The 10475-nt window shown below is 39.8% G+C and overlaps 2 protein-coding genes across 2 annotated transcripts in view; both read left to right on the top strand.

Moving 5' to 3' along the window:
* Positions 1-58: 58 nt before the first annotated feature.
* On the top strand, positions 59-3963 carry btg3 (B-cell translocation gene 3). Its single transcript, XM_017431104.3, has 5 exons — positions 59-167; positions 970-1176; positions 1290-1427; positions 1838-2030; positions 3411-3963. The coding sequence occupies exons 2-5, from the start codon at positions 1004-1006 to the stop codon at positions 3612-3614; spliced, it is 708 nt and encodes a 235-aa protein (XP_017286593.1). The 5' UTR covers positions 59-167; positions 970-1003; the 3' UTR covers positions 3615-3963.
* A 2127-nt stretch (positions 3964-6090) lies between these two features.
* Positions 6091-10475, top strand: part of cxadr (CXADR Ig-like cell adhesion molecule) — a 56581-nt gene continuing 52196 nt past the window's right edge. The window contains exon 1 of the mRNA XM_017431135.3: positions 6091-6342. Coding sequence (XP_017286624.1) covers positions 6291-6342 — 52 coding nt within the window. The 5' untranslated portion in view covers positions 6091-6290. The remainder of the gene's footprint in view (positions 6343-10475) is intronic.

Genomic DNA, 10475 nt, shown 5'->3' with positions numbered 1-10475 from the left:
CTACTAAACCAATGAGTGAACTACAAAGCTACGTTTAACCAATCAAAATAGAGGGAAGGCGGGGTTTATGTTGAAATAGGTGGAGTCATCATTGGGCTCTTTCTTCTGTTGCCAACTTCAATCCATTCAGTTTTACTCCACATTCCGAGTGACGTCGTATGGTAAAGGTAAATTAATCTAGGTTTATATCTTCTGGTCTTATTTTTATTTAGTTTGTGACCTTTTAATATTTTTATTTTGTCGATATATAACCAGATCGTACGGCAGTTTCCAGCGGTGCGTTTTTATTTTGTTACTGCGTTGACAACACGAGGCTGTTGTTAGCTTTAACGTAGCACGTTAACGGTTTCGTCAGTGTTAAAACCTTTGTATTATCGTTCCGGGAAGATATTTTTTTTTAATCTGTTCACGAAGGAGTTAGGATTACCGCCAAAGCTATCATCCTAATTACGATTTTTCAAATACATTTCCTTGCCCTCCAGGTTAGGCGTTAGCCTGTGAAGCTAGCTAGTTAGCTGAACGCAGCTAGCCTTGTTGTGGAGTGTGGCTCTACGTGATAAAACGGAACCTGTGCGTCATCGCCCGCCTTTCTGGGGCATAATGAGCTGGACCGTTAACTGAAGCCCATTTTATTAGCTTAAAACCAGTGTAGAGCTACCCTAACAACACAAGTCACTGAATAATCAATTCATGTTTTCAGTAGCAAGTATTGAAAGGAAGGGTTACTAAAAGAAAGTATTGTTTATTCGTATTTTGTTCAATTAATCTGCAGGCAGTATTTCAAAGTATGTATGTTTTTATTTATCCTGGCTTCTCAAAACCAATTGTTGTACAGGAAGTAAAAGCAAAGGAATTGGTTAGTGAAATGAACATAAAACAACAGCAAAACAATGAAAAGGAGTGCCCTAAAGCAAATGAATTAAACACAGAAAGACTCATCTTTGTTATGCATGTTTGCATTCCTTGCAGAAGCTTCCCCTTCGTTATGAAACACATGTGAAATATGAGGCGGGAGATCGCAGCAGTGGTGTTCTTTCTGAAGAGGCTTGTGAAAAAGGGGGAGAAGTTGGAATCTCACAAGGTGGAGCTGTTTGTGGAGCGACTGGCCGTGGCTCTGCAGGAGAAGTTCAAGGGGCACTGGTATCCTGAAAACCCCAGCAAAGGGCAGGCATACAGGTGTTTGTCTTTATAATGTTCCAGACCTGCTGGAAGTCTGGCGGGTCCTCTGTGGTGTAAACGAATAAAGCTGATGTTTTGGGAGTCTGAAGGTGTTTCTGTTACCTTGACAGGTGCATCCGGGTGAACATATTCCAGAGGCAGGATCCAGAGCTCCTCCGGGCCAGCCGGGAGAGCGGGGTGAAATATGGTGACCTGGGTCTGCCTCGTGAGCTCACATTGTGGGTGGACCCCGGAGAGGTTTGTTGCAGGTGAGGCTTGACCTTTGACCTTTTTTCCTTAAGCGGCGGGTGATAATGTTTTTGCCTATGTGTTTATTTGTCTGTAGCTCTGTGTTGCAAACCAGTGGGCGGATTTTATTTAAACTCTTAGAAAGTAATCATGTAACTTCTGGAGCCCATTTAATATGGCCGACACAGCTCAGTGTCCTTAGCAAATACAAAAAATGCCTCTAACTCAGCCAGTTTTACAGATATTGAGCTCAAATTTGATGTGGTAGTTGCCGAGAGTCATTCACAACACATACTCAGAGCGCTAACTGAATGTGAGGAGCTGTTTTTAAAACTTTGCCCGTAACTACTGGAATCAACCCCTTCTGTTAGCAAAACGGCCCGTGATCGTGAAAAACGGCCGCTGACGTCTTGTCTTTTCTAACTGCTAGGTACGGGGAGCAGAATCCATGCTTCTCAGTTGCCACTTTCAGCGGTGATGATGAGGATGACAAAGATGTTGCGAAGAAGGTGACCAGTGCTCTGGAGAGGGTGACGTCAGACTACCACTCTGGTTCTTCTTCTGATGAGGAAAGCACACATACTTCCCCCCTTACCATCCCCAGCAGGCGTTGGGCTCACCAGGTAGTATGATTCTGTGCTGGATGTGTCGTCATCTTTTTGTTTGCTTTTTAGGCAGCTTGGTGTCGCTTTTTGAAATCTGTAACTATTTAAAAAGTAAACAAACAAGCAGACCATCCATAAGTTGACCGGCTTGGGTTTTTAATGAAAACGTGGCATCGTCCTTTGAACATAAACTACTTCTGACACAAATGACATGTAATCACATTTCTGCAACAACAGCAGGAGACAAACTGTCCAGGAACAGCTGTAAGGACGGCAAAGGCAGAAATCTCTAATAAGTCTGCAGAAGAGACTGAAGTAACAATAAAATGCACAACATTTGGCCACAATTTAAAGGAGGATCTGCCCTTGACTACATTTAGGCATCACATTTTTTTGCTTGTAAAAGTTAGCATGAATTATCTGAACAATAATTTAAAATCTTCCTGACTCTGATTTAAACTCCTACTTCTATACTGGATATTTATTTCAAGAAATGGCAAAGAGTTATTTCATATTTTACCTACAGAAACATCAAACTACTGTTTTACTTTACCGAAGTCTGAAAACACGTTGTTTATGCATTGTTTTGTTTTTTTAAATGTAATGTTTTATTGCTTTGTTTTCCATCAGCACCACTGTACAAAAAACAATTTAGATATTTTCTTAAAGTTGCTAACTGATTAAGTTATTTATCAGGTATAAAAACACAGATGTAATTAAAGACCTAGCCTTTCTTGAAGTAATGCTTATCGCCCGCCGCCTTTCATGGCAGAGCTTTAGACTGAGTGACAGAGTTATAGCTGTTTTGGTCAAATCTTTAAAAACAACTATGTTCAATCTGTGTAGTGAATGACTTTTTACAGATAATGAGCTAAAATTTATTGTGGTAGCTGAGTCATTGCCATTTTTAGTTTGGTATGTTCGATTAGCTGAAGCGGCCATGTTGATCTGTGTTGATAGCTAAAGGTAATCAGTTGTACATGTGCATCCGGTGATTAATTTTTGACAGTTTCATTAAATTTATCCAGTGGTTCATGAAATACTTTGCTAATGAACACACAGACGAAGCCAAAAACAACACCCTTCAACTGTGGGCAGTAAAAAAGTTGCTGTTTAATTTTCACTGATGCTGTAGAGCTTTTCACTTTAAAATCCCAGAGTTGGTTGTTGAAACAGCCTGAGCCCTGCTGATCAGAATTATTTCGTTGTTGTTTTTTTTTTTTTGTGTAGCATCAAACTGTGCGGAGTGAGGGTGTTTCTGGGTACAGACATATCATTTTAAAATTCTGTAATGTGTTGACACCCTTTTTATGTTAGGTTTAGGAACTAAATCTGTTCTTGCTTTGCTTGTTCTTTTAAGAGCACTTTTTTGAATTCACTTATCATTTCTCTTTTCAGGTCATGAATCCAGCAGCTCCTTCGTGGCAGCCTAAAAAAATGGTACCAAGCAAAGGTCCTGTCCTCCCTCGGCCGCACTACGGCTACCGGCCCCGCGGCAGACCCCCCCATTCCTTGAGACACGATCTTTGGATGCCCCCCGTTTATGGCAGGGGTCCTGAATACTGGGACACAAACCAAAATCTGACACATTGTTATAGTTAGGACCCACGGTGCTTGTTGTTCACACTGGACATTAAACCTGAAGAAAACTTTAACGACCGACTAATAATTTTTTACATAAATTTTTATAAGGTAAATATTGTTTTTGATAGTCTTTTTGCACTTTAGATCTTTTTGTTATAGTTGAAATAGATCACTCGTATTGAATTAGGAAGTGAAATTGGAATACTACACTTGTAATTTTGAAGTACTGTATTTTTACTACAGGAGACATTCATGTAGACCACCTGATGTCCTTTGTGGTGAAACGTTTTATTTATTCAGAGAAAGTTTTTCCAAATGTATTAGCTTAAAGTTATGATGTTTTATTAAACATTTCCAAGCATCCCAATTAACTGTTTATTTGGTGTTTATTTATAATTTAAATGCTATCACTTTGGCTCCAACTCTATGAAAGTGTCTGAAGAGGTTGAAATGACAACAAATGGTATTTTATTCAGATGTCTATATTTAGTAGAAGACTATAATGAAAACTTTTGGTGAGTAAACCCGTTCAAGATGCTAACATTTCAAAATTTATTCTATAATATGACGACACTGAAGAAGATGATTGAGTTTTACCAGCCCAGATGGGTCATAAAGACCTATGCAATCCCTTACAGCAGGAGTGTCAAACTCCAGGCCTCGAGGGCCGCTGTTCTGGAGGTTTTAGGTGTTTCTGCTCCAACACACCTGATTCAAATGGTTTTATTAGCTCCTCACCAAATCATAAAGTTCTTCAGGAGCATGGCAACAAGTCATCCATTTAAACCAGGTGTTTTAAAGCAAGACCACATCTAAAACATGCAGGACAGCGGCCCTCGAGGAACGGAGTTTGACATATGTGCCTTACAGTAAGGCTTTACTGGCAGTTCTAGTTTATAGCACTAATGTCACGTTACACTTGCCTACATATATCCCTCATGACGGTTTTTCATTGTTCTTCCATGAGACTTGTAAGCAGGTTATTGGTATGGTCCGTTATTGAGGTAAATTACATCTGGGCTTATTTGGCAATAAATCAAAGTAATCATATCTATAAGGTTGTTAAGTTTGTCTAAGTATATCTCACAAGGCAGTCAAATTAGACTGAATTCAAATCCTAACTTGGGTGAGAATATGTAGACATAAATCAGTTCCTTTTTGTTTAAGAAAAACCCACAAAAGTTACTGAAATAACTTGAACTGACAATTGAGAAAACAACTAAAAAAAATCCATGAATCAAAATCAAACACTGCTTTTAAATTTTGGTTCAACAGAATTATAAAAAAAACCCAAAGTAATAAAAAGGATAGACGTAAGATATTAATGGTAAATACTTTTCAATTTCATAATCAGTCAATCTGCATGTAGTCTCAGCGCTGTTTGGTATTATAGTGTGCAACTCACTGAACATGGAGGACAGAGTTGTCTCAGATTATTCAGAAGTTTAAGGTCCACAGTACTGGAGTCAACCTCCCTGGCTGTGGCTGCAGGAGGATAATTGATGATAATTGGGGTGGTGTTGGCTTAGGAGGTAGGGGTTCGTCCTGTAACTGGAGGGTTGCCGGTTCAAACCCCTGCTCTGCTCTCAGCTGTTGTACCCTTGGGCAAGACACTTCACCTGGTCGTCAGAGGGTTCAGTTGTACCAGTGTGATGGTAGCCTCACTTCTGTCAGCCTGTCTCAGATTGTACCATCTGTAGCTGTTTGAGGCAATGAAAGGAGGACACCAAATAATCAAAAAGCAAGAGAGAATTCTGAGAGAATGTCCTTTGGACAGACGAGACAAAACTGGAGCTTTCTGTTCACAGAGCCAAAACTGAAACATCTATAAAAAAACAACTGGAGGAGGCTCGGTTCTGTTCCGCATCTGACTCAGGGTGTCTTGAATCTGTTCAGGGTCCAATGAAATCTAAATACTATCAGGTCATTCTGGAGCTAAATGTGCTCAGTCACAGGTCATGGCTCCTCCAACAGTATAATGACCCAAAACACGCAGCTAAAAAATGGTCAAGGCCAATTTTATTAATTTATGTTTAATTCTGTTGAACAAAAATTCAGAAGCAATGACTGATTTTCATTATTTTCATCATTTTAATATATTTTTTTCTTTTTTATTACTTTTATGTAATGTTATATATATGTTATACTCTATAACAGAGATGGTACCACAGGACCACTTCATGGCCTGGGGCCTCTCTGGGTGGAGTTTAGATGTTCTCCCCTCCAGGTACTCCGGTTTCCTTCCACTGACCAAAAATATGCATGTTAGGTTCGACGGTAACTCTAAATTGTCAATGGTTGTTTGTCTCCTTTGTCTCTATGTGTCCCTGTGACGGACATGGGACCTGTCCAAGGTGTCCCCCGCCTGTCACACAGTGACTGATGGAGATAGACACCAGCTCCTCGAGACCCAGAAAGGAGAAGAAGGTAAAGAAAATGGCTGGGTATCACATGAGCACCCGGGCCTCACACCTGTAAGTGTTGTTGTCGCCAGCAGAGGGCGCTTGCGTCCCTCGTACCGAACGGCCGGCCGTCGGTCACGTGACCCCGCTCCTCTGTGCACCTGCACGCAGACAGGGCGGAGGAGAGTTTGGATGCTTCGGCGGAGCTGCGGCTGCTCGCTTTTCACACGACATCGGCGCAACTTCTTCCACTAAGTTTCTCGAAAGAACCGCCGGAGTAGCTCGAAGAGAAATGGACCTCTCACCGTCCCGAGTTCTCGTTACGGCGCTGAGTCTTTTTACAGGTAAGTTTCCCAACAAAAACACGACGACGGAGCTACTTTGACTCCAGTGAATTTTCCCCCACCACGCCGAGCAGTCCCACGGAGCGGTCAGCCGCGGAGAGGAACGCTAGCCGCTGGCGTTGACGAGCTGTTTTTACCTTTACCATTGAGCGAATGAAAAAAGTTATAAGTTTTATCGCTCGGAGTTTATTATTTTTAACGAAACGTCAGCGCCTGACCATTTGAAAGTGTTGTAATGAGGAAAGAACTTCGACCCAATGTCCGTGTAGTTAGCTAGCCTCTCCGGTGTGCTACTCATCAGTGTTCAAAGTTTGAGACGGGGTTAGGGTTTTCCTCGGAACTGGTGTCACTTAGAAACCCCTTTCTTTGCCTCTCCTAACTGATTAAAGTTGTTTAACGCTAGATAATGTATTTGTGACCAAGTTAATTAAAATGAAGTTCTCCTGGTTGGTCTTTCCCACTGGTTGTTTGAATTTATTTCTGGGATCTGGCCACAGGAAGAGTACCCGGTGTTATCTGTTGTGGTTTACCTTTTGGTGGTTCATACAATAGCTTGATCCGCTTTTTAAACCTGTGACTGCTGGACTTTAGAGTGCTGGCTGCTTTTTGTTTTGAGTGTGTGTGTGTGTGTGCCATCTGCCAGCACTTTAAACCCCTCCACTTCTTCCTCTCCTTCAGTCTGAAACCCCAGCCATCACATCAGCTTAAACACACTCTACTCACAGCTTTTTATTCTGCTGTTGTTTACAACAATAATAACAAAAATCCATTTTCTGTAAGTTTAGTCAAGTGGTCCTCACTGAGGGGCTTTGTCCAGCAGTGTGTCCCCTGATTAGACTGATTATTAAAGTGTTTCTGCTTGAAGCCACTTGTTATAAGTTCTTTAACTGTAAAATTCATCTCTTAAATTGAATGTTAAGATTGTATATAATCTAATCTGTGTACCCATTTTGNGGGGGGGGGGGGGGGGGGGGTTCAGTTGGAACGTACTTGTGGTTGTTCGAGTAAATCTGTATTGTAGGTAAATATACAGTGAAACCAGATGGTATCAGTGGCTATTCATCCAAGATGTGAATTATTGTTCAGTGATTGTTGTTTTACAACTGGACCAAAGTCATGGTTTAACGTCATAACTACGGGTGTGTCTTTTGAGTGCAGGAATTTAAACTGAAACTACCAGATCCCTCCTCCCGCCGTGAATAATAATAGTCGGAAACCTCAGCTGCACAGTCATTTCATGGCTTTATGTAATGGTGATTATTTAAATATTTTCACAAATGGTGATTTAATAAAAAGCCACAGATGTCAAAGTACTGAAATCCCAGTCTTCTCATTGTGAAAAGATTGAATATAACAAATAAGTGCATTATGTGTGTGTTTTTATATAAAAATTCAGGTTATCCAGTGTAATATAAGGCTTACACAGTGTGTAGCTGGGCCCTCTTTTGTCCCCTTCACATTGTTGTGTTCTCTAGTTTGGGCTCATTACCATCTTAATGGCACCAAGATCTCGTTATTTGAGCGCTGTTCCACTTCGGCAGACAAAAACAGTAACTGCTGGACTCGTAGCGTTCCTCCGACTTTGCTTAGAAATGGTGTAATGGCAAAACAACAAGTGGGGGTATTTCTGCTCCATTTTCTTTGTCCTGTTTATCCTGTCTCCAAGAGGCACTGCACGGATGGGACATGTTTGACAGGAGAAAGACATTCATAGTAGGGTGAGTGAAGCTGGACAATATGGGAAAAATCACATTGGAAGTTTATTTATTTGTTTATTTTAGGATCTTTAATCTTCATAAACCATATGTGTAGTATGAAAAATGACCAAAACACAGCTCATTAACGTCATCAAATGAATAAACTAAACCAATGACAAAACAAATATATGTAAGGTTTGTAAATTAAAGGCTCACCAGTTAGGAAATACTGGAGAACATTCCAATGACATTGATGTTTTTTTTCCTACTCAAAATGCTAATAGCTCTGTTACTACTTCTGCTTTCTTATTGGTTGTTTACAGTAAGGAGAGCATGCCACTGCCTAAAGATCAAGCACTACAATTTAATATATATCTGTCCAACTTTTTTGTGTGCTTCCAGTTGAGCAAGAAGAGTGTCTCAGGAAGGTTACTCTTGGTTTTAAGTGTCTCACAGAACTGGTTTACTTCATCCTGGAGTGTATCGCTGTGACAACAAACAGCCCACTGTAAACCTAACCTGCTTCGGAGGTTTGAGATAAGAGATCAATACTGATAAAAGCAACACCTCGCCTTCTGCCCCTGAGGACAATGAGAGGTCCTCCTCTCCTCTGGGTCTCAGTTAGAGAAGCTCTAAACTCTGTTTGACTTCGATGCAAAAATATCTTCACAAGAGACACGTCAGCTGGACGTAAAAACCTTTTAGTCTAATGATCGTTTCCACCAACTTTACCAGATTTCAAACTAGGATTGGGCGATACTGCAAAGATGTATCACATTTAAAAAAAAAATAAAATTATGGTTATAATTTTATCACAATTTTCTCAGGACAGAAAAACAGATAAATCAGTACTTTTAGAACATTTAAAATCAGTGTATCAGCTTTTTCCTGCACTCAGAACCAATTATAAACAGATATGTGATCAACTTTTTTATTATTATATATATATTTTTATTTATGATGATATTCAAGATTGCAAGTATTGAGATTGAATTCAAAATTTTAATTTAAACCATGCCAGCTAAAACACCAGAATCAATAGACTATTTATTATTAATCTTCTTAATGATTTATTTATATTTCTAAATTCATATCTATATTTAGGGCTGGGCAATTTGACCAAAAAGGGAATGGTATTTTGGAGCTTTATCCTTATATAGGATATATATCTAGACATTTTTTAATCTTCCTTTAATCACTGTATTATTATTTAATTCAACATTATAACCTAATGCAGTGAACTTTGACTCACAAATATCGGTCTTCTTGTTCCTCACTGGAATAAAAAAACAAACTTTACAGCTGTCCTCTCACAATATCCAACAGCAAACATGACTTTTAAGTCAAGTCAAATTTATTTATATAGCACTTTTCAGCAACAAGGCGGTTTAAAGTGCTTAATCATTCAGGCTCCAGAACAAAAATGATAGATTTAGTTTAACAGCAGGACAGGGTGTAAGTGACGTCTGACCAGTCTCCCCATTACACTTGGGGACTATTGGATGTCAACGGACCAAAGCGAAAATGAATCAGAGTCAAACACGAAGCCAACTAAATCTGCTGTCATACACACAAGCTGACATCAGAACCGTGTTAAACAACTAGATTTAGAACAGCAACTAACGTCACAGGAGAACACACTCATTATAGGTTACTTGGGTTTAAAATAAATACAGCACATTCTGACCAGGAGCTTATTAAGATAACCAGTGTTAAAACGTAAAAACCACTGCTTCTACAGTCGCTCAGTGACCAGGAAAGCCACCCTGACCACTGAGGACTCGTCACATCCATTACACAGCTTTTTTTCTGATGCGTCCATCAAACAAACGCTACAAAGTCCTGCTGGTCCGGTAGAGTATTTATAGGAAATCCTTTGTACCATCTGCAGCAATGTTTTTAAATAAAACTAAATGGACCAAGCTTAATAGTTTTTATGACTATGTGATTTAATTATGTTTGTGTGTACATTTTGTTAGAAGGTGAAATGTATGAGAGTGTGTCGAAGAAGAATTTCTGCCAGAAATGAGACAGACATTAAAGTTCTTATCATATCAACTTAAACAGGCTACAAGTCACTGGAACCAAAATAAAGCCGTTAGCGCATGAAAACTTACCATTTGATGATAAGGGGGGAATATAACTTGTTGGGTCAGAGGTGTCATGGTGGTCTCTGTCTCTATCCTCCTTCATTGTCACTCAGTTTGTGAGGACAACCTCGCAAACTGGAAATTATTTTGGATCCATCCCCTGACTTGTACTTTTCTCTGAGTAGAAATGGGACAGTCTCTTTAAAGGGGGTGAATATTTATGCAGTCTCTTAATTTAGGACTAGTTAAGCCAAATAACCAACACCAAGTAGGCCCCTGGTGTTGGTACTCTTTTCCTTTTTATGCAACAGGTAATTATTGTTTTTTTCTGGTAACCAAGAAGGTG

The sequence above is a fragment of the Kryptolebias marmoratus genome, linkage group LG13 (assembly GCF_001649575.2).
Source record: "Kryptolebias marmoratus isolate JLee-2015 linkage group LG13, ASM164957v2, whole genome shotgun sequence".
Lineage (NCBI taxonomy): Eukaryota > Metazoa > Chordata > Actinopteri > Cyprinodontiformes > Rivulidae > Kryptolebias > Kryptolebias marmoratus.
This window is presented reverse-complemented; position numbering and strand designations above follow the sequence as displayed.